The 25,078-nt window shown below is 41.5% G+C and overlaps 1 protein-coding gene across 4 annotated transcripts in view; it reads right to left on the reverse strand.

Annotated features, from left to right (window-relative positions):
* Nucleotides 1-25,078, reverse strand: part of SLIT3 (slit guidance ligand 3) — a 473,826-nt gene that overhangs the window by 182,055 nt on the left and 266,693 nt on the right. For all 4 annotated transcript variants that reach the window (XM_030284150.4, XM_030284149.4, XM_002189997.7 and 1 more), the window contains 2 exons: nt 10,719-10,790; nt 6,280-6,443 (listed from right to left, as the gene is read on the reverse strand). In XM_030284150.4, the coding sequence (XP_030140010.4) occupies nt 6,280-6,443; nt 10,719-10,790 (236 nt within the window). The remainder of the gene's footprint in view (nt 1-6,279; nt 6,444-10,718; nt 10,791-25,078) is intronic.

A 25,078-nucleotide genomic window follows, 5' to 3' on the forward strand; every position in this document is an offset into this window, starting at 1 on the left:
CAGAAAAAAGGGCTAATTATACTGAAAGGTAAGACATCATTTTCGGTAATAAAACTAAATTTACTGTAATTAAAAGCCAATTTTCAGCTTTGGTCTTTAAAGAAATATTAAGTGCTGTAATAAATACATATTTATCCTTCAGATTCACAAGATGGGCCCCCAAATGATAAACACCATATGTGGCATCTTACATGCTAAGCAAGTCAAGAAGTAAATTCCTACAGTATGAAACATCATCACTGCTAGTGCTAGAGTAAATTTAGATTTGCAATAAGAAACTTCACAGAAACTGAAAACAAACAAACTGATAAATAGTGATTAGTATCTCTCCAAATTTCCTATACAATTTCACTTGAGTAGCAACTAACAAATGCACAGTACTGAAATGTTTCTTCAGACTAAATGCTAATGTAAGTTTGTGGTAGCAAACCGTAACAGGAGGGAAAAATTCCATCAGTGTTTCACAAAAATTTCCCAAGATCAAATTTGAACAGCAATTTTTACCAAAAGGCTTTAAAAGTCTTTAAATCCTTCCTAGACTCCATTGTAAGAGCACTTAACTGGGTCTGTGGATGGTGGCAAAAAGCAAGAACAGTGAGAAAAGAGTTGCCACCATCTAAGGTGACTCAAAGGTCACTCTTTGAGAAGGGCTCACACTCAGATGAAGTGGTTAAGGTCCCTTCTAAAAGCAATAAAACAATGAGGGAGTCCCACAAGGCAGAGGTGACCATTCAAACACACACACAAAGGTCTCCTTCTCCTCCTCCTCTTCCTCCCAGATGGCTTATCCATATTTAAAAACGAGGGCCACTGGCAGCTCATCTGCATGAACAGGGATGGACTGCATGGAGAGGAACCCTCCTGAGGAGCCACTGCCCTGCACCAGCAAAACCTGCATCCCCAGGACAACCTGCATCCCAGCAAAACTTGCATCCCTGCAAAACCTGCATCCCCAGGAAAGCCTCCATCCCAGCAAAACTTGCATCCCAGCAAAACCTGCATCCCCAGGAAAGCCTGCATCCCCAGCAAAGCCTACATCCCTGCAAAACTTGCATCCCCAGGAAAACCTGCATCCCTGCAAAACCTGCATCCCCAGCAAACAGTTCCTGCCCCTGTTTAGCTTCCAGGAGCAGCAATCCCCCATGCTGGCAGTGCCCCCTGTGCCACTGCTGCCTGTGCACACACACACTGTGGGGTGTTTTAACCAGGAGCAGATGGGGGAGCTCCTGTGCCCATGCACTTTTCCTTTGGCATCTCCTGAATGCTCTCATTAAGGTGCTAACCTGAGGAGTGCTATTTTATTAGCTACTTGTTGTTGGTTGTCTCCTCAGCAACATGCTATGAAGTTGTCAGGAAATGCAGCATGACAATCTCCTGAGTTCTGTGGTCTGGCCAGAGTAACAGCTATGTTTGAAGACTGTTTGACCTCACCCAAACAAATAAATCTGCTCCCTTATTAGGGCTTCTAGTCTGCATGAAGCAGCAGGAAGCTAACATATTTTCCTCTTTATTATACCTCAGCAGCAGTCTCACCCCACGAATCAGAAAATCTAGATGTTCAACCGAGATTTGGGTCAATCCAGTGGTTTCTCAAAATCAGTATCAGTTTACTTAGCCATAAAACACTTGGCTATGGTAATAATTTCTCTCGAGTCAACTTCAGACTGAAATTTAAGTTATTTAGTCCAAATTATACATCTTGATTTTCTTTACATTCTTTGAGACTCTCAGAATGGGAGCTAAGGATCAAGAATCAAAGAAAATGGTTTCTAATATAAAAAGATGTATGGATTCACCTTCCTTCTCCTACAATGCATGTTTCATTATTTTTAAAGAAAACTATCTTAGAAAAGTACTAATAATCACAAATTTTAGACTTACATATTTAATCAACTCTTAGAAATATCACTCTCTAGTCTAGCCTAAGAAATCTTACCCAATCTTCATACTCCAGTGTAAACACTGTCCACTATCAAGCTACTGGCCAAAACGAGAAGAAATCTGACCAGCAGCTGAAGTATGTGACAGATCACAATACAAGACACAATTCTTCTGTTCAGATGCACAGATATTCTCACATATATACTTAGGAAAACCAGGACAATTCATCACTGAAAAAAAAAAAAAAAAAAAATTCCAAATGGGGTCAGTGGCTTCTGCACAGAGAGCCCTGAAAAAACCAAGGTGCTGCTGATGACATAACTTCATTAATCCACTGCTTTGTTTGCAAAGCTTTACAGCTGTTGCAGGTGAGAAAACACATAATAACTTGACATAACTGATCAATACATAAGCTAATTTCAACTTCAGTAAGTAAGGAGCAGGTAGAAGAAAAATCAAAGGCCATAATAAAACTTATATGAGAGGAAAATGAAATAAAATTACTATCACGAGGAGGTCAGAGGAGGACAAGAGACAGACAAATAGGCAGAGAAAGAGAGACAATGTGTTTGAGAGACACAGACAGAGAAGGAGAACCAGTCCAACAGCGAAACATCTGAGCATAGGAAGGAAGCTGGGTTTGATCCAGGCAAAGATGAGAAAGCTCTAAGAGGTACTGAGCATAAGCCAGCACCCCCAGATGCTTCTCTGCTACCTAAGGGAATATAAAAATAAACATCTCTCAAAGACCAGAATACAGGTAGTGTTTTAACTGACACTGTCTTTGCTTACTGCACTGATTTTTCGTCACAGCAGCATGGCAGTGAACAGCAAAGTTATGGTGGAGAGAGGAAAAATACATCATGCTACCTATGCAAATTAAACCCTGCCATCCACGTGATTTGTATTTCACACAGATCTCATCATCCATGTGAAATACACTTTACTATCCATGAGAAATACAGCCTGCTATCCATGTGAAATACACCCCATGATCCATGTGAAATATACCCCCTATCTATGTGAAATACACCCTGCTATCCATGTGAAATACACCCCTTATCCATGTGAAATACACCCCATGATCCATGTGAAATATACCCCCTATCTATGTGAAATACACCCTGCTATCCATGTGAAATACACCCCTTATCCATGTGAAATGCACCCCTTATCCATGTGAAATACACCCTGTTATCCATATGAAATACACCCCTTATCCATGTGAAATACATCCCTTATCCATGTGAAATACATCCCTTATCCATGTGAAATCCAGCCCCTCTCCATGTGAAATTCACCCCACCACCTTTGTGCCGCACATGAACAAGGGGGTCATCCTCTGGTGCCACAGAATTTCCCCTTCACATCCCACCTTGCAGGAGCCTTTCACACCCCAGAGCCCCACAGCCAACTGTGCAGGGGGAAGAGGCTGTTTGGAGATTTCTCCAGGAACAGATGGCCTTGGAGGCAAAGGCCCAGGAATGCTGCTCTGTCAGAGGTGGCTCTGGAGGAGACATTCTCCTGCAGGGAGGGGACAGCTTGCTGAAGGAGCCAGCCAGAAGGTCCTGGTGGGTGACAGGAGTGCCAGCAGCACGTGGCACTCTCCCCTGATGGTGAGGAGCCATCTAGTCCCAGCCCCACTCTGCCTCTGACCTTTCCCCTTCTCCTCCGTAACACAAACCCAACCAGACATATTTCCAAGCCTCTCTCCAGGCAAGTTGCACTGTTGAATCCTGCACCTTCACCTCCAGCTCTGAGCCAAATGCTTGAACAAGAGAAACCTGGAGTAGCTTCTCCACTGCTCTCTGGTGACCTACAAGCACCATTTCAATCAGCTCTTTTATAATTTGTAACAACAAGCTGAACAACATTTTTGAAAGACTGACACCCAGCTTACAGAGATATGACTCAGTTTACCTCAACATATCTGCACATAACTCCAATTTCAGCAACATTATCTGGGGAGATTTTGTTCCTAATGCAAACACCATGGTGCAGGACATGTCCACAGGGAATCCAGCAACTCGGGTTCTATTTATAGTACTTTTCTATCATTGTTTCAGTTTTTCTTTTTCCACTTGTAGCATTCAAAATCTATTTCCAAAGAAACATTTCTCATGAAATTATAAAAGATCGCTATTTTTGCATCAGTTTCAAAGAGTAAAGAGAAGTCAGCTTTTCAGTGTTGTGTTTCTTCTTTCCCCAAATTATGAATCTATTCTTTCTCTGAAGCATCCAGCAGCACAAGTTTGAAACTGGAATGCTCTGATGGAGCCCATTTCACAATGAAGGAAAAGCTGAGGGTTTTTTTTGCTGCTGTGATATTCCTACTGCCATAAAAACACAAGTACTTGATATCCTGAAGCTATACTTCAACAGAGCAGTTCACCACTTGGAATTTCAGCTCTTCCTAACTGGGATGCAAAGGTGGCTCTCCCTGCCAGCTCGAGGCTGGTTACAGTAATTCACATAACCTTAACTTCTATAAACTTCCATTGCAGAGGGACAGCTTCACTTCGCTCTTCGCCGCCTGTCCTACTTTGACTTCATATTCACAAATTATGCTGTAAAATCAGGTGTAAGAACTGTAATGGGGAGAAGGGAAGATTTATATCCTCTTTAAACTAGCTGTCCATGTAGGTTTTTATCAAACTAGCATGTACTAAGCTGAGTTCTCAGCTAAATCCAGCACTAAAATGAGCTCTCCAAATGAACTTCTTTTTCAGTACATTTAATTTCATTTCCCAAATGAGAGTTACAGGGATACAGCTGATGGACTGTCTCACTGAAAATTTCTTTCCTTGAATTTTCATGATTTTGTATTTTTTACAAAAGCGGGCAGATCTTGAGAGAACTCCTATATCCTCTTGATCCAACAGGGAACTGTTAAAAACTTTGTCACTTTTGGAAGTCTCAGTCTGCACAGACAACCCCATTTAAATGAGTTCTGTTCACATTACATTTCTCATTCAGCAATTATTATCTCTTCTCCTGACTTAAACAACTCATTTTCCTTCACTTCACTGTATCATAAATCCAAATAGCTGAACTCATGCTCCATCTGAAACTTCATTTCATGAAAGGAAAAAAAAGCGGTGGTTGCCTCTTTGGTAAAATTAGCTTCTGCTAATAGCTTCATTCATTTATCCATTTGTTTTATCCTTCCTCTCCCTGTTACATTTCTAACCTATTTCTTTAGTTAAACTTTTGATGGAACTTATCAGATATTCTGCCTATCATCTCCACTACAGTGTAGAAGCTGCTCTGCACTCTGAAATATCTGAATGTCTCAATGAGCACTATGCACAACTTCATTTTCTACATGCCCATAACACTTCAGCACACCTTTGGGCTGGGCATTAATTAATCATGGTTGAGTGGGGTCAAACATTTCTTCTTTCTCTAAATGCAACCGTTTCTTTTATTCACATGTAAATGGAATGACAGAAAAAAGATATTCCTAAAACATTTCTGGCACAAGCAGTTCTGCTGCATTTCCATCAGCCAATCCATGTACCCACAGGATAAACCTGTGGGGCTCACAGGCTGTGAGAGATAAGGAACAAAACAGCACAGGGCTCACAGTCTATCAAGGCTCAGAGTCACATCATCTCCATAACAAGCCCTCTGTGTCACCACTGGGGCTGCAGAACTAACTCCAAACTTCTATCTGGTATATTTTTTTTCCACAGCACAGACACTGCCATGCTGCTCCTCCACAACACCCTTCCTTTCAACCCAACTCAGAGATTTCTTTCTCCACTTTTTGTCTTTTTTTTTATTTTGTTCTTTTTCTTTTCCTTTTGGGAAAATGTATTTCTATCCCACAAGAACCAAGTGCAGCTCCAGAAGACTTGATGAATAGGCCCAATATACAGACACATGATTTGTGAGTATCATCAACCCCATTAATCAGCGTGGAAACTTGTACAACAGCAAAGTGCATTGGCTCCCTAAGAATCCCTGTTTTAGTCCCTGGATAAAATCTGCTCCTCACGTTCTAAAGTCCAATCATTTGTCAACAGACTCAGATTTGCATTTTCTATTTCCTTTCTTTTGTATTCTAGTCAGCTGTAGAGCTCTTCCCTTGAGAAATACCAAATTATCCACACATAATTGATTTCTTATGTTGATATCGTTGGCAATGTTAAAGCAGAAGAAGTAATTTGAGAACTGAAATGTTAACTGGAATCCAATAATTCTCACAAAGCTGAAAAAACCAACAATTTGATCTCCTCCCATACAGTTTAGCGACAACAAAAACAAACAGGATTGCTGCTGTTTGCATTCGAACACGACACAGCCATTTTCTACGCCGCTTTTTTTTATGGGAGCATAAAAATAGAGATAGCTAAAGGAGATATGAGATAGATAAAGGCGGATTGGCAGCATTACCAGAGCAGACAAAGTCCTTCTTCTGCACCTCTGCCACGAGGAAGCCGCGCAGGCCGACGGGTGCCAGGCAGAAGGTGAACTGGCCGATGGTGCGGCGCTGGCGCAGCCAGTCCGACAGCCAGGCCAGGTGGCAGTCACAGTGCAGGAAGTTGGAGTGCAGCCGCCTGCAAAACACACAGCAAACCCACAGTCACTGGGGTTTTCTAAACAAAACCCACCAAGGCAGCCATCAGCCGCGAGCCTGCCCCGCTCTCTGCTGCCATTTCAGTGAGGTCACCCTGGGTTCTTGTTTGCAGATGAGTCAGGGCTTGGCTGTCCTCAATATTATACAAAGGGCAGATAGAAATTTGTGTTATTATTTGTAAGGTTTTTAAGAAGTTCAGTTCAGTGGTGATCCACCTACAGCTGGCCATTCTAGAGATAAAAATACGCAGAATTTAAGATTGCTCCATGTAATCACTTTGTCTGTGATTTCACAGACTGCATCAATGTGATGTCTTTGAGTGAATTCAAAGAATGGATTGTCTAAACATGAGGACCAGGCTGAAGAACAGGATGATGAGTGATTCTTCTCTCTTCGCCATCCTTTGGGGAGAGGTGGAGAGAGACAAACTCTACACATTAGCTCTGTGGGTTGGAGCATGGTGCTAATAACACCAAGGTTGTGGGTCTGATCCCTGTATGGGCCATTCACTGAAGACTTGGATTTGATGACTCTTATGGATCCCTTCCAACTCACAATATTCTGGGAAAAGACAGGCAAAATAAAACTTCAGAGGCTATTGATACCATTTCTCTTCCTGTGTTGCCTGTAAAAGTTCATCAATGCTCTTTTTCCTGTAGGAATTTAGCAGAAGTATAAAGGATCTAGATAGGAATTTTCAGCTCATGAAAGAACCACTCATGGGCAGCACCCTGCCAGGACTTGCAGAACCATTATCACATCTGCAAAATGATGATGGATTCAGGGAACAAATCTGGTCATTCAAATAGCTACCAAATTTTAGGTCAAAACAAAAGTCCAGGACATTAATTATTTCATTCCTGTAATGACTCATGCATTTGGAGTGTTGCACCAAATGAAATCATGAACCAGATTAAAAATCCTGTCAGAAATGGTTAGATAAAACATTATTCACTAATATTACAGGCACACAAATGGTGTGCACCAGATTTAGCCTCGTCCATGCTGCAAAGAAATGAAATGTCTGTCTGTGAGCTGTCCTTACAGCACAGCAGCAGCTCAGCTCAGCAGTGGCGCCCAGGCTGACAGTCCCCAGATTTGTATGTCTGGGGTGAACAGCCACAATAAAGGAAAAGGAAAAAAACCCACAAATCTGGAGCCGAGAATTTATCCTCTAGAGATGGAGAGCACTAATCTCCTGGGAGTACTGTAAAATGTAATTGTTCTACAAGGATGGCTTTAAGTTTAGGGATAGTGAAGCTCTTTAATTGAAGCTGCAGCAAGTTAGATTTCTAACAAAAATGTTAGGCTATTATGAACCATTAATCTGCCTTTTTGGTGAAAAACAAACAAATATATAAATATCATCTAGCCAGAAATAATCCTAAGTAAGAATTTGTTGCAACTTAAGAGAATCAGTGTTTTATTTAAGTCCTCAGAGTATCATCCTTCCCATCACAGCAATCAATGATGATATTCAGGATCACCTTCCTTCTGGAACTGAACTCATCCCATGCCATTCCCTGCACCCCCTGCATGCAGACATGAGTCAGAAAAGCACTATTTCACAAAAAGGGTTAGGGTTAGGCAGTTATCCAGTTCTGTGATCTGTTTTTTCCCCTCACTAAATTGATTTATCTGGGTTTTGGGGGTTCCTGTTTCCGTAGTGCAAACCACCAGCTCTCTGCCTCAGCACAGCCCTCCTTGTCTACTTGGAGAGGAGATCATTTAGAGACCCTATCCTAACAAAGCAGCCTATCAGGATATATTTTTGATAATCATATTAATAAATACAGCCTCAAGAAGACTTTTCACAGTACTTCAAAAGCATTATAAACCAATTCCCTGTGAACACAAAAAACACTGAAGTGCTTTCACACATTTTCAGTTTACCCTTAAATAAAAAAAATGAAAAGAAGTAATGTAATTACCTGTCTCAGCAGTAATTCACAGATGCAGAGACAACAGGACACTTACCATTAAGCAAATTGGTAGAGGGAACATACTTTATCATAAATAAAGCTGTTTCAAGCAAAGGAAAGCAGATCAATAAAAACTAATTCCTGTCACTTCCAATCAAGGCTAAAAATCGATGAAACTTAAGAACAGAAAAGACAGTTAACTAAAAAATCTTAGCACAGAAGAGCTGATTTTAGTAAAGAATTCTTCAAATGCTTCAAAATTTCCTGGCATTTTACCCTTTTTCTTCTTTCCCCTGAGTGCTCATGTTGAAGGTTAATATAATTTTTATATTTTCTTCTCTGTTGTACAATAATCAGATTGTTTTAAGAGCCATGAAGAAAAGCTGTTTATTTACAGACCCATCAGGGCACAGGTAGCTGCAGCAGGAGCATCTCCAAATATCCTGCTAATGGATCTCACCAGAGTGTAAAAGAGACACAAAGGAAAACACTGTCCACACTGCACTGGGCCTCAGCTGATTGGAACAAGGGCTCATCCCTGCTTAAGGAACATTCCGACCAGGGATTTCCTACAAAAAGTTTCCAAAAAAAAGCACATCTAAGTGTCAGGCTATTGGAGAAGGTGGACAACCTGATGATCATTTTTTAAGGAAACAGTGAACTCACCAAACTGTGAGGAACATCATTCATGATCCATTTCCCACAAGAAACTTAAGAGAATATTAACATCCTCCCCCAAACAGTATCTTTATACAAATTCCTACATTGACCTGCTAGAGGTGCTGTGTATTATTTGGCAGTCTTTGGAGACTGAAATCTGTCATTTGATGAAACTGACTTTACAAAACATCAGGTGAATGAATACAAATGCAAGTTTGCTAAAGTTGCCCTTTTATCCATAGACCCAAAATTAAATTTCCAGCAAATCCTTTTAGAGTGGGGCACCATTCATGTTCTGTAAAATGTGTCTCTCAGAATTCAATAGAAAAGCTTCCCTTTATGAATCCTATTTATGTTATTTCCTTTTTTTTTTTTTCTTTTTTCCCCCCTAATTACAGCAGAGGGGGATTAGTCAGTGTAAGTCTCCAGGGAGCTACAGACAAAGCCATCTCTGAAATTAAACTAAAGGGAAAATGGCAGGAGACACTGAAAGCACTGAGCTCTGCTAACAGACAAGACTGGCTAATCTGGAAAAGCCAGGCAAATTTTCTGAATAAGAAAAGGCAAAACTCCAGGAACCTTAACTCTACACCTTTATCTTTTTTAGCCATTCTCTTCTAAAAGACAAACATCTCATTTCCATTTAATTACTTACTTTAAGGTCTAATAATGTCATCATTTGATGAAGAATGCAAATTTAAGTCAGAGGTTATCTTACAGAGATTGACATAAGTAAGAGCCATTTTTCTTCACTTCTGTTAATTTATTTAATAAGATTTTACATATGCATGCATAGCATCCCTGAAGTATTGTATTTTTTCAGTGGCACAGAAAATTTTAAGGCTAGCTACTATTTCCCTTTCTTTGCCTTTAGAATTAAATACATCTTGGATGAGTTTGAGAATCTGGAGGAAAAACAGGGGTGCTTTGTTTAGACGTGACTTTTCCTGAAGCTGTGTATTCCCTAAAGGAATTTAAAGAAATAATTTACGTAAGGAAATGGTTTTGGTAGGCTATGGCTAAATTATACAAATGCTTAGTCTAATTTCACAGTCTTTGTATTTTGATCTGCTAAAGAACAGAGCTTTTCCAGTGCAATGGCATGCAGCTCAAAACCAAATGGATTTGATATAAGAGAAGTTTTTATAAAAAAAAAATCCATCAGAGTAAGTGACATTTTGTTTCAGAAAGTATCTGCAAAGATGCTTTTTTCATCTTCTTTAAAAATGCCTTTTTTTAGAAATTAGTATGCTGAATTTGAAAAGAATAAATGGGATTTAAGCATAGGATATTAACAAAATTCAATAATTTGATCCATCTGAGCAATTTTTATGATCTTGCTGATGCTGCAGTTTGGAACACATTTCACATTATGGATTTTCCCATGGGGGGGAAAAAAAAAGCCAGTTTATTTTCTGGGTAAATTCAAAATCTTGATAAAACTGACTGTTATTTAATGCTGGGCAGATCCAGAACAGTGGCTCTCAGGGCTCTGTGGGCACCAGCCCCCTTCACAACCCTACTGGGGCTCCCCAGGGGCTCCCCAACCCTGCAGCCACCCAGGCTCCTGAGGCAGCCTGAGGGACTGAAATGAGATTATCACAGATGACAAAGAGCCAAAAGTTGGCTTACAGCATCAGGATTGCATTATAAAATGAGAAAATCCTACTCACAGAGTCCTGATCTTTGGCATGTGGTTGAAGCTGGTAACAGGAATACGGGTGATGTTGTTGTTGTTGAGGGTACTGTTAGGAGAGAAAAAAAAAAGAGAGAATAATCGGTTGATCAATTATTTGCATCTCTTCACCAACACACCATTTACAGAAACAACCTGTTAAAATTCTTGGCAAGCAGCAAGACACTGTCCCCGATAGCTGTGACAATTTGTGACATGCCATGAAGGACTCTGCTCAGGGAAAGCAACCAACAGCAGCATCAGGATGGCTGGAGATCACTGTTAGCCACGTCTGGGTAACGAGGGGTACAGAAAATGAGTTTTTATCACCTACTGGAACAGATCCAGACCTGTCTGCTCAACTGCCACTTTGTTTGAAAACCTGGTGCAGCCTGAGTGGGGGGACATCAGGCTTGGGCACAGCGTTTAAAGGCAGTTTGAAGGATTTTGAAGTACTGCGACCAAAAGAGAGCTGTTGGCTCTCCCAGGCTTGTTAGCACAGCCTGCTGACACGGACAGACAGCTCCCATTGCTCCTCAGAAACAACGGATGGATGGGCTCCCTCTCCTCCCCTTCCTCAGGGGAAAATATATGGGGAGTGGAGCAGCCTGCAATAAAGCATGTCCTGAGCCAGGCATGGAAGGATTGCTGCTGCTCTGTCAAGGCAGAGCCTACAGAGAAAATCAGGGCTGCTGGAGGGACCCCCTTAGAGCTTCTCAGGAAGAATGAACTGAGATTGCCATCAGCTGTGTGTGCTGCTCCCATTTGTGTAGCTCCTAATTATATCAATGACTCTCTAGCAAATTAGAAGCTATAAAGTTTATCAAGATAGCAGAGGAAATGGAAAGCACTTCAACAGGGCCTAATTGCCATGCTGCAAGAGCACCAAATCTGCAAATACAGTAGCCCAGCTTGTCATGAGAATGGACAGGGCTGGTGTCACTCAGTGTCCCAGCGTGGCCAGTCCTGCCCCTGCCTGTTTGAAACATGTGGTGTCCCCAGCAGCAGGGCAGGGAGCAACCTCTGCTTTCTACAAGGGGCACAGAATTCCACAGGGTCACTTTGGCAGAAGACAGTGCTTTTGTGTGCTTATGTATGTGCTGAAGATTACATATATACATACCTGCTGAAGCAGGAACAGCACCTACCTCATCCTTCCCTGAACTACTTAGCTATTCCAATGTCATGTATTTATATAGGACATTTAATCAAAACCTCTAGAAGTCTTGCAGGAGTTAACTCTCTTTCTTGGTCATCTGCCAATTCAAAAACCATTTTTACAATTCTGCCTAGAAATCCCTTGGCAGAGCCATCATCTAAAACAGCAGATTACAGCTAATTAGATTTTACCCTATTAAGACTGGGGTTTGGGTACACAGGAAGACACACACACACAGACACATTGGCAAAGCCAGGAGGTAGCAGCATACCCTGGCTCTGCACAGGCACACTCAGGAGCAGGGTGGGAGCAGCTCTGACACTTGCAGCTTGTTTTGCTGCTGCTGCTGTGCTGCATCCTGGCAGGACAGCACCCAAGTACTCCCTCAGCAGCATCAGAGCTGGTATTCCAGCACAACGCTGCACCAAGACGGATGCACTGGCAATCTGGAGCCAGCTTGGGGGCTGACACACCCATGACAGCAAACTGCATCAACAGAGCAAAATTATCCTTCCTTTCCAAATCTGTGAGCAGAGAGAGTAATGTCAGTAAAAGCAGAGTTTTGAAAATCTGGAATTTGCATGTGAGATCTGCTGCCAGAGATCTGTATCAGTCAAGTCACACACGTTCACACATCAGGCTGATAAGAGCTGTCAGTCTTAGCACATGATAACTTATAGTATTACATGCAGTACTCATTCCAGATCCTCTGGAAAACTTGAAGATATTAAAAAGTAGACAAGGAACACACATCCAATATTGGGACCGATGGGTGTACAAACCACTGGGTTTCTGGATTCAGGTTCTCAATAGGCAAGGACTCAAAGCAGCCTACTAAAAATGTGAAGAGCAAGATGAAGAGGGAAACACTGTCAGCTTCAGCAGGAGAGCTGGCAGTCAGCTCCGGGAGCTGCCAGCCCCTGTGCCAGCTGTGCCTCCCAGCCTGCAGGGCTCTGCTGTGCTGGGCTGCAGGGCTGGCACCCCGGGCACCAGTGCCAGGGCTGCAAGCTCTGCCTCAGTCCCTGCTAAGGGCACAGTGACAGCTCTCTCCCACTGGGGCAGACTGTGGGGTGCAAAACGAACCTCCCTGTCCTACAATGCTCCATTACCTTATTTACCCAGTGATGTAACCAAAGTCTTTTGTGGTCAATGAGCCAAAAACAAGCCTGAAGAACAATTTCAGAATGGGAACAAATACACTGAGAGTGCATGAATATATACATTAACATACCCACCCTTCAGCATCTGTATGTGTTTGCTCTTTACATGTTGGGAAGTTCAAACAGGGCTCAGAAATGGAATTTGTAATTGCATCACCTTTTTTTTTTTTCCTCTAAACATAAAAATATAATTCTGAGGCAACCCTCTGCCTTGGTTCCCTGTTACTTTAAAATGAGTTATGCACTGGGATGGAAGATTTTAGGTATTCAGTGATAAATAAAAGCCACATGTGAAGTCAGCTCACAAACATTAAATCACAGACATAGCTGATGTTTGAATCAGTCACATATGGCACTACAGGAGTCAATGGGGGCCATAGGAATTCAAGAGAGATTTTTCTATTGATTTCTAAAGGATGTGGATTGGATTAAGGTAGAGCAGGCTGTGACAGCGAGCTTCCCTCTGCACTGAGGGCAGAGAACACATCCCTGTTCCCCAAAGCAAGTCATCTGCATGCAGAAAGGTCACCCATTACTGATTTGATGATTCAAAAATATTTTACAAGTTCTTAAAATATTTCTATTTAAGAGACTAAGCATTATTCCAATCACACAGCATTTCTGCTCACAAGATACCAAATGAGAGTGCCTCAGGTTTTGCAAAGGTTTCAAACACTTGCTTATTTTCAAATAAGCAAAGGTTCCCCATAGTTCATTGACAAATATATAACCCTCCTTCTAAGAATCCTAAATCAGTACTGAATTAATATTCTCTTTAAACACAAATTTCAGGGATAACTCTAGCAGACAGCTACTGCACAGATAACTTAGTAGAATACTATTTCATTGATATTTAAATGTTAACCATAATGAAGGCAATAAAACATCTATGATAACAGCAATTATTTCAGAACAGAGGAGGCCAAACACTGCAAAGGGCACTAACTGCCAGTGAACTGTCTGCCCTACAGCCCAGCTGGAGCTGCAGGAATTTAACCCTGCTGCTCTGGCTGCACAGCACTCAGCTCCCAGGCAGTGGGGACTCTGGAATGGGAATGTGGTCAGATAGAGATGTGCTCTAGAGACATCCTGCAAAGCTTTCCATCATGCACATGATTCTTCCCAGCAATGATTTTTTAAGAGATGTGTCCTGGCAGGGTTGAACACACAATACAGCAGCACTTTTAGTACGTGAAGGGAAAAAATAAATGATGCTCCAGTTGTCTGCTGGCTGCTCAAAGGTCCCAGACTCAGAATGATCCACCCAAAATTCAAATGTCTAGAAAGAGATTTGTATATATCAGGAAACGGTGAGAAATAGGAATTCCAGAATCTTCTGACTCCCCCAGCATCATGTGGGGACACATATTCTGCTGAGTGGTCCTCAGCCTCAAACCTCCCACTTCTTCCAGACCCCAACACATCCCTTGAAAAAGCACTGTCCTCTCATTTAGAAATCCTCTCCCTGTAAACTATACACACCCAAGATGCTGACTCAGGAAACTGGGGTTATAGACAATATTATTTATGCCAGCCAACTTCCCACCTTGGGCTGTGATCCTTGTCACATCTTGCAGGGTAAGCAGAAGCAGACTGCAGCAGCCCTCAGGATCCTCCAAGGACTACTTGGAAGATGCATAAACGTGAGATCAGCAGTCCCTGAGGTGGCACATCCTCCACCACTGTGAACAGTCAGAGCCCCACGGACTCCAATTTACAGCCCCAGAGGAGCTGCTCTCCTAACTCGCCGCTCTGCCAGTCGCTCAAAGTGGCTACAGGCACACGTGGAGCTGCCTTCCTCCTTCTGAAAAATAAAGCTGATTTATAGTCCCTACTAATCAGAATTTTCCTAAAGGGAAGAGTGCTCAGTCTGCAATCCTGTCATGACTTGAAAACAATTACTTATCTCCTTCCTCAAACTTCTGGTGCAAATTTAATTCCACACAGTTGCATTTTTGTTCTCTTCTGACTTGCTCCAAAGTCACGAACACCACTGCAGTTCCCTGACATAGAGCTGGTAATTCCAAACAGTGTAAATGCATTAAAATCACTAGCCTGCAGAAACGACTGTCACATCTGTGGTTTTTTCAATAATATTTATGCATTATCCTTTACACTTTTCTCCACCTTGCATGGGACTGATTAGAAACAGAAAAAAACAATACTCCTAATTCTAGAAGAAATCACACAACTTTTATGGCAGAGGTCTTGAGAAAAAAAGAAAACTACCTAAATGTTGAATCCTGCTTTTAGTATCAGTATTTTACTTTAAAAAATCAGCAACTCTAAGCACCCTTTCAGGTCCCTTGGACAAATTCAGAGAGCAGAAATCCCAGGCTGTCAGGTCAATATTCAATCTCAATTCTTTATATCACAGATCACACAAAGATTTTACTTCCCTTACTTAGAATTCAATTACTATAATTAAGAGCATATAATAAACATCAGAATGCCTGTCCACATTTCATCTGAAATCACACTTTCATGACAACATATCCACAATCTCTAATCTGATTTAGTACCAAAAGGATCTCCTTTGACAGAAAATGTTACACAACACAACAGAAATATCTGAAACATTACCTATTTATTAAAAAATGACTGTCTTAAGGTTTTCCAGTCACACTTCAAGTGGGAAAATGCATAGGAGGGTGGGTTTTTTGTTTGACACACAACACTGATGACAATACCACCTGCTACATCCCAGCTTAAAAAAACAATCCTGGTATTCTAGTTGATCATTGACAAAAGGGGAAAAAAAAACTATGCAGATGTCCATTTTTCTAAGTCAAAGGCATTTTCATAATATGCATCAGTACAGTGCAATAGCCACAGTGATGCTTCTTGTTTCAACCTGAACAGATTCAAGTGAAAGGGCCAGGGGAGAACCTGTTGGATGCTGAAGATGCCCTTTGCTACTTGGCAGTAACAGGGACTGGTTTCCTTCCCATTGCTCATCTGCAGCTGATGAGCAAAACTGATAATCACACTGAAACATTTTAATTCCAACTTAATTCAAATTGAGCACTTTTCTCCAAGTCTTAATAAGCATCTCCCATAGTTACTAGAGGCCTGCTCTGCTGGCCATTCAGGGTTTTGATCCACACCAGGCTGCTTTTGTGTCACATTTGGCTGACCCTGAGACACCACAGCATTTGCAAAATTCTCAGTTAGAAGAAATATTCAGACCCATTTACTGATAGGTAAATGGAGGAAGAGATCTGCAAAGGCACCATCTCCTGTACAAGATTATTGCTGGTTTTGAATGCATTTTATGTTTGAGCAGTGCAGATTTTTTACAGGTTTCTAACACACAGGATTTGATATCAGGAATCCTACAAACTCCAGCCCTTCTTTGGCAGCACAGGCTTCCATGTGTCTGTGGGCTTCACTCTGAGTTAAACAACGATGTTCAGTTCCTTTTGCCACTCAAAACTCTCTCAACGTGTTGTGAAAAGGTTGTGCTGGGTTACCTCCCTCTGTGATAAACGTGGGTTTTGAAAGTGAGACACTGAAATGGAGCAGCAAAGGCAAGGGGAGCAGGCTGGTGGGGCTGAGCTGTGCCAGGCCCTGCAGCACTGGGAGCACTAACAACCAACATTTCCTTCTGTCTCCTCCAATTACCCCCCTGCTCTGTCACGGGGTGCTCCTGGCTGGGTGTGTAATCCCCGTGTTGTGTGTCCGTAACACCATGTAATTGGGCCTAATGCAAGATTATTATCCATGTGCATGCAATGGGTAGCTACAAATGGTGTGTCTGCAGCTGGGAACGTTCCCAGGAGTGAATTACTGTCATACTCCCAGATTACTGCCATGGCTCCCAGCTCCTATCCCCAGTGAAACTATACATCCACTAAATGAGACCAGGAAATTCATTCAGACTTAACCAAGGCATCTCCAAGCATAATTAAGCCTCTTGTGCTAATAGTTTTTTTGATAATGTTACATCTACTCTGAAGTGGGTGAAGTAAGGCAAAAAAAGAGAAAATAAAAAAGCTGAACAGCTTTGCCTAAGTTGCCAGTGGAGCTCAGAAGACAACACTACTCTGTGCTTGGCAGTGCCAGGAACATGACTTATCCAAGACCTCAAAGCTTTGGGGAGTGTCTGTGTGTGTAGTGGTGGTAAATAAAAGTGAAGGAATCTTTTTTTCCCAGTGTACATGTGGAGTGAAACTGTTGAGTCTATGCAAGATTAGACATCACCATCAGTATTTATGCACATAAAAGGAGGACCTCAGGATCTGTCTGAAATACAAAGATGAAACATGAATCTGGGAGATGACCAGCAACATAATTTAGCACTAACAGTGCCATTACCTTAGACCTCTGTGTTTCACATCACTTGTTTTTAAACCTCCATCCAATTACATAAAACCACTTTGCCACTGCAAAGGAAAAGGAGCCCCTCTGTTCCTTGTATTCGCACAGGGGTTAAGGAAAGCAGTAACAGGTTTAAATTTCAGAAAGAGGTATTTTCATTAGATATAGGGAAAATGTTCCTTACAATAAGAACAGGAAAAATACAAAAGAGCTGTTACAGTGTGCAGCCATCAGGAGGAAGCCTGTAATAAAATACTAAATGAATCCCTGTCAGGAATGGCATTGGATGGGCGTGCCCCAGGGAGGGACAGTGGATGACAAATTCTGACCCCCTCCAGACCTCATATAGCACCCAATAAAACTAACAGCAACAACTCCAAAAAGTGAATCTAAATCTATATTTAGTAATAAATGTAGGACTTGAGTTTCATGCACTGCCATAATTAATTTTTGTAATTCACTTTCAGATTGCAGGGCAAAAGAAGCTATATATTTCCAATAGCTGTAAAGAGCTATTTTTCACACAGGTCAGGAGGAATTTGCATTGAATTAAATATTTACTGTTTCTTCTGGCCTCTGATGAAAAAGCAAAGTGGCTTCAGAACTCCATCCCTCAGCACTGAGTTCAGCCACCCTTGACTTTCATGGCATCCAAGGTTTGCTTGTTAGGCAATGCCCAAAACTCAACTGCTTCTCCTCTGAGTTGTGGTGAGCCCCGAGTGCCTCTTGTACTCAATTCCTTGATGTCACCACAGACTGTTTAAGTTAAAGCCCACAACCACCATGTGGGCAGATAATGAAAGCAAGTGATGCTGCACTGATTAATCCGTTACTCGGCACTGTTAGGAAACATAATGATCTCACAAGGGGCCTTATTCACTGACATGGAGCAGCAGAGCTCTGAGCTGACACCTCAAATTAGCAGCACAAGCAATAACAGCTGGGGGTTTGTCTCAATATTTGTACCCAACTCTAAAATGAGTTGGCACCAGAAAAGTGCTATTTTTAAACATGTTAGCCCAGGCAAATAATGGTCTAAATAGTCTCCAGGTGACACGAAGAAGCCACTGAAATAAAAATAACTGGTTGCCAATTTGTGGTTTCTGTTCTAGTATTAGTCTTTTGACAATGTGTTCACAAATGTTCTCATCACAGCAATGTGACTCACATTGCTGTGAGAGGCTCCAGCATCGTTAACTTGTGAAGCTGACATCAGAAATATGAATATCTCAAGGATACAGAGGAAAGAAAATCTTCATTTTAGAAATGTAAGGAAAAAATAAATAAGCTTAGCATAGAATTATGCACAAAAGTGCCGACAGTGTTTACTGCTACAAATGCCTGGTTCTTCCCATTCTGTGGCTAATTTTAATTTGCATATAACTGTCAGATTTTAACTATGTAAGTTTATTATAAAGGCCAGATGTTTAAGGCAGATTTATTTTTCCCCTTGAAGGAGTGAGATTCCTTTCATAAACATCAGGCTTTAGGGAAACTGAGTATTATAATAACAGATTATTTGTTTAAAATAATGGTCTTGTCACCTGGCAAGAACCAGGATACTTACACTTGCCCACGGTGATAACTTTAGGATATATTAACTTAAGTCCTGTAATTACTGCATTAATTCTCCCTGGAGTCTGGCTGTGCCTTGGCTGGAGTCTCTGGGATGGGCAAGCTCAGGAGCTGAGGTTAAGAGCAGGGGAGAGGGAAAAAGAGGACTTGCAGCAAGAAAATGTTGGGCAAGTTATCCAGCTAAAGAGAGTGGGACTGGGAATCAGTGGAAATGGGCAAGAGGCCAGAAAAAATCAAGCATGAGCAAAATTAAGGATTTTGGTATGGCCAAACCTTTCTGGTGCTACCTTTAGCCATGATTTTATGTTAGGTATGCACGTACATATCATTATGCCTGAATTTACTTACTTACACCAACACCAAAATAAATAAATTATTCCAAAACAAGATACAGCAGAGAACAGGATAACATAAAATTAAACATAATAAAGTTTATACAGAGAAAGTGGGTACAAATTTAATTGTGTACTCTGTTAGATGTTAAATCAAGACTGTCATTCACGTGGTCTTATATGAAATGTCTTATTGCTTCCCCTAGAGGAAGTTGCTCTTTCTGTGCACTGAAAGACATTGCTATTTTCCCACACAATCAAATCACCTCTACCAGCTGTACAAAATACATGTACCAGTTGCATCTCTCAATTCTTTCTAACATCTATGCCTAGTGAGAGTTGAAAAAGCTTTTTAGAGAAGTTTCAATCAGCTTTTCAATCTTTTACATGGCACTTTAATTCTAGGCAGAAAATACAAGTTCCATTCAGTCTGAATTAAAATATAAAAACATTGGTGCAAAGACAAGAGAACGCAGGCTGAAATTATTCTGCCACTGCTTTATTTTTGAATGAAAGATTCTCCAATGAGTTTTTCTTCTAAACTCAAAAATTGCAAATGAAACACTGGCTTTCCTTTTTATTTTTGAATCAAAAAATTTTCTTAGGTCTTTACCCAAAGGCAACACAATTTTCAGTACACTGTATTGGGAATGCCTGCTGTGGCTCTAAGTCCCAATTACATCCACAATTTTGATTTGGACTAAAAGAAATAAAAGTATTTATGTGAACACTGAGTAAATCTTTTACATCATTAGGGTGGTTTTGATGTTTCTCTATGGTACCAAATTTCAGGGCTGATATTATTGCCTAAAACCACTGGGAACAACTCCAATTGTCATAATACCCAGACCAATGTCTGCTCAAGTCAGAACAAATCCCACTGCTGATTTCAGCAAAGAGTGAATCTAGTCCCTGCAATCCATTTATTTAGGCACATATTTTTGCAGGAACCACAGAAATCAAACATATAATTGCATTCCATTTAAACTCCCCTAAATTTTGATTTGTAGATTCATTTGAAAAACTCTTGTTCAATGAATTAATACAATAAACTTACAATACAATTATTTTACTTTAATATAAATTCAATGTTAAGTAGAGTTGATTTTGGTTTTTTGGTTTTTTTTAGGTTATACAGAGATCTCTCATACCAAACATGGCTCTTGGTGTCCCCCAACTGCATGCATGTCAGGAGCTGTGTTTTATGGATTCTGTGCTGCTCCTAACAAAATCAGTGGAAACAGGACTGGGTTCTCAATACATACAGAGGTCTGGAAGCCTACCAGAGTGAATTTATAGAAAAGATAAAAAAGAATCAACAGCATGAAGTCAAATTATACAAACCTTGTATTTGTTGCGTCAGCTCCTCAGCAAAATAAAACAGTTTCTCAGGTCCCTGCCTAAAGAGTTGTTTCGGGTTAGTCCTTTTTGAAGCTGAAACAGCTCTATAAACACAATCCAATTAAAACTAACACAGTTCGACTCCAAAATTTAAAAGGACTTTGATCATTTGTTCACCTTATGGCTTTTAATGATGGAGATTTCCAAGGTAAAAGGTTCGACATTCAGTCAGCTGAGTGTTACTATTTCCTTACAGGACTTCACCAAAAGACATTCTAAAGAAATTGGTTAACACTGGATCAGAAAGGAATGGTATCATTCTTCAAAGCCATGTTTTAATTTGTCCTGTCCTGAGTACACTGCAGCCTTAATGCTACAGCTTTATGGTAAAAAAATTCTATTCTATTCTCTATTCTTACAGCCTTCCCCCAGAATGAACATAGTCCTCCGTGCTCCTCCGAGTAACACACCACCAACAGAAAAGCCATTCCGAGTGGCAGACAGAAATTAGTTGCCTTTTCTGAGGTAAGGAAAGTGACAAAAGGGACTTTGCATCCAGTGTTGGTGCGCTGTGGCCATGTTCAGTCTCCTTGGGATGGTCACCGCGCCAGCCCGGGGCCGCCTCAATGCCGCAATGCGGCAGCTCCTGCGGGACTGCGGGGCCTGCGCTGCCCGCTGGGAACAAAGAGGGATGAGCCACCAGCCCCAGTGACACGGCACTGCAGGCAGTTTAGCCAAGTGTCAGTGTAAAAGGTTCTACCAACACATCGTAAGAGGAGGCGATGGGAACTCACAGAGAGGGGGCGGCCAGAATCACTGGGTGCAATTTTCTCCCAACAGCAGGACCAACAGGTCCTGCAGACAAAATAATGCCCCTTATTACTCTGGCCAGATCTCACTGATCTCAGTGCCTCAGCTGCCCTTCAGCTTCCAAGGCCATTGGCATTCCCGCTGGGAGAGAGCAGCAGGAAGAGATCTTCCATAGCTCCAGCGAGAGGACAATGGCCATGGTGCGGCACAGAACCGCACAGGTAGTTCCTTGCTTTGGACAGCAGAGGAAAGGAAACAAGAAAATCTTTTAAAGAGAGAACATTTCACCTTATCTGCTAAAATTGCCTCCTCAAAGTGCAAGAGATTGAGTAGGTATTTCTGGAATAATTTTATATTCTAACGGTATGTCATGTCCCTATCTGTAATTCATCCATGCTGGAAATTAAGGCTAAAACACAGGCTACTATAAATCCACATGAATGAAATAGGGAATGTGTAATACACACATTCTGTGAATTTAAACTTGCACGTATGGACAGTTGTTAAGGAAAAGTTACATTTATATAGGAAAGAAATGCTTTGAAAAAACAAAGACTACATGTAGTTTCTGGACAAGGACAATTACGTTTCTTGGTAAAGCTGGAAAGGGATCTGCTTTCCATCAGGACTTTATTTTAATAAGGCATTAGACAGTGCTTGTATCACACAAGAAAAAGGTCAATATGTTTAAAAATGCCTATCTTTCCAATTTTTACATTTCTCCAAAACTCCGCCTGACCATGAGAACAGCAATACCTGCTTATATTCATGCAATACGGGTAAGAAACCATAATAATCTGAATAGCAAATACTCACAGTGTTTCATTTGCCTCCAGTCCACAGAGAAAAAGCACAAAATAAAACGTACACAGAAAAAATTCGACGCACCCATGATTTGTTCAGGAATATTCTACAACCGCGAGCTGTAGCTAAATAAAAGAAGTCTATTCTTCTCCACACATAACTGTTTCTCTGCATGCACCCAAAATAAAATATACCTGCCATTGTGGAGGGTCTGTCCTACCCGTTTCTGCTGGAGTGCCTCACCTGGCTCCTAACGCCCTTCCAGCGGACGGGAAGACGGGATGTCTCACAGACGGGATGGACCCAACCCTTTTAAGACACCACTGGAATTGCCCAAGGAGCCAGTAGGAAGCGTGGGTGCTGCAGCGTGGGCTCCCCCTCCCCAGAGCCCGCCCAGCCCGCAACCGCCTCCTGCACCAACGGGGGCTTCTGGCGGCCTCCAAAGCGCCGTCGCAGAGATGCTGCATTGCGGCAATTTATCGATCGCAGCGGCCATGTCCCGCGCTGGGGGCCATGAACCAGGGAAGTGCCCCACACTGCCTTCTCCAGCAAAGCCCTGCTGCTTTCAGACACAACTCATGGTTCTAGTGGCAAACAGAGACTTGGCCAGTCTGTGCTCCTTCAGCCCTCCAGCACAGCCATTAGCCTGGCTTGCGCTGTGGTCTCTTTTCCCCCACATAAAGCCCACTCCAAGTGACAGTCTGGTGCTTGCACACCAAGAAGGCTCACCTCACCCAGCACTGAGAAGACAAGAGGGATGAAAACAATTTTACAAAGTTAATGGCACAAGAGAACATCATTTCCATCAATGGCTTTATATAGCCATTGATGCTGTTTCAACTGACCAAGCTATTCTCTCTAAAACACTCGAGTAATATGGTATATTATAACAAAGATTACTGGATGGCCTTACAGCATTTTTAGATTTGTTTCTAAGGATGTGCAGATGTCCCAAGCATGGCTATCAATTGCTTGTAAAGACTAAAACCAATGCATTCAGGTTAGTCACCCCAAAAAAACCCCGTAATGTAAGTTTTCTAAACGCAAAGAAATGTAATGCTACTTCAAAAATATTGAACCAGTTAACAAGAAATTGCTTCATTTATGATAACTTAATTAACATAGAAATAGTGATTATTTGTCTTCAAATGACTTTGACATTATTTTATACTTCTGTCCTAAAAGCAGCTCTTAAATTTTCTTTATTCCTAAGCCCAGGACTAGATAAGCTACATAAATAAAATCTAATTTATATTAATCTTATTCCTACCTTTTAAGTTTTAAAAAATATTTTCTTGCTTTAACCTTAATTTTAAAATGCTCTCATCATCACATATACACACATATATACCTACATTATACGCATAACCTTTTGAACAGTGAGAAAAAAGAAACTATTTGATCTTTAGATCAGAAGCAGGTTTTACCAATGCCTTTTTTTCAGGTACAGATATAGTTATCTACTTCACTTCCAAGAAGTTCCAAGCTATCTACATATTACTGATTTGATTTCTAATTCATTACAGGCACAATATTATTTTCCCAGCTAAAAATATTGGATAATGCCAGTAATATGTAATGCATAGTAACCCAGTCCCTGCAGCTACAGTTTAAAGTAAAATATCTGACATCTTGCTTCAACTGGGAGCTCAACAATCCTTGTATTCAGAGCTCCCATCACAGTTTTACTCTCTTTCCAGGCTTCCGAGCCCTCCCTTGAACAAAGACTGGCTACAGCTCAGAGCCTTTGTCAATGTTGTACTTAGCACAGCAAAGGGACAAAAGCAACGTCTGAGAAAGACAAACCATCTACCCCCCTACTGGTCACAAACAATGCCTTTAGCTGCACACAGAAAAAAATAAGGGAAATAGTTATGTGTTTTGAAATGTTTTTATATTGATCATTTTTCGCTGTTGTGACTGAGCTCAGAGGATGCAGGAGTTCCCACACACACCACCAGCTCTGGACCCTCGTGTTGCAGGAGGGCTGAGGACATCTCAGGATATTTGATAGTGATATCACAGGAACCTGTGGTTCACATGCATGCAACCTCCCCCCAGCCACAGAGGCTGCATTGGTGCCAGCAGAACCACATCCAGCTCCTGGAGCATCGTCAGCCTGCTGCTTCGGGGAGTCATAGAAACACTGAACTGCAAAGTGCGGCATAAAATGACTGCTCATCCACCTTGAGCTCATCATGTTCCCTCAGAAGCGTGTCACAGCCTCTACTTTATCAGCAAGGAGTTTTATTCCATCCTAGTCTTCAGCTCAGCTCTTGGTTAAGGTGTTGAGCCGCACATCAGCATGAAATACCCAGCTGAGTGTCCTCTGGATTAAGTCGTTCACATTCATTTGCCTTTCAACAGTCAAAATGCTTGTTCTACATCTTTTATATTACTGACGAAGAAGCTGTATTAGTCAAAGGGGAGGGAGGGCAGGTCACAAGATGAGGAGAGCATGCAAATGAAACAATTAATACCATGGGAGAGAAGGTGTGCCAGAAATCTCTATATCACCTGGAGTTTCGACTTTGGAATCTCTCGGAGCAGTGACTGCAGCACCAGGCTTAAACGACACAACGCATAAAACTTGGCTTCCTCAAAAAGCAGACTGGTCAGTGATTCATGAAAGTAATAATTCTAACCTGCCACTGCTCTTATCTTGGTAAGTTCTGCAGCCTGTTTGGCTCCAGGCTATTCTTAAAGGGAAAAAACCCTCCAAACTAATGGGGCAGGGAAGGAGAATGAGCACAGCATTCAGCTACTACATATGCTCCAGGAAGGGAAAAATCCATCTTTCTAAATATGTAACATAATTAGGCATCCGGACCAAGGACTGATAGAAATGTTCATCAAT

This window comes from Taeniopygia guttata, chromosome 13, assembly GCF_048771995.1.
Source record: "Taeniopygia guttata chromosome 13, bTaeGut7.mat, whole genome shotgun sequence".
Lineage (NCBI taxonomy): Eukaryota > Metazoa > Chordata > Aves > Passeriformes > Estrildidae > Taeniopygia > Taeniopygia guttata.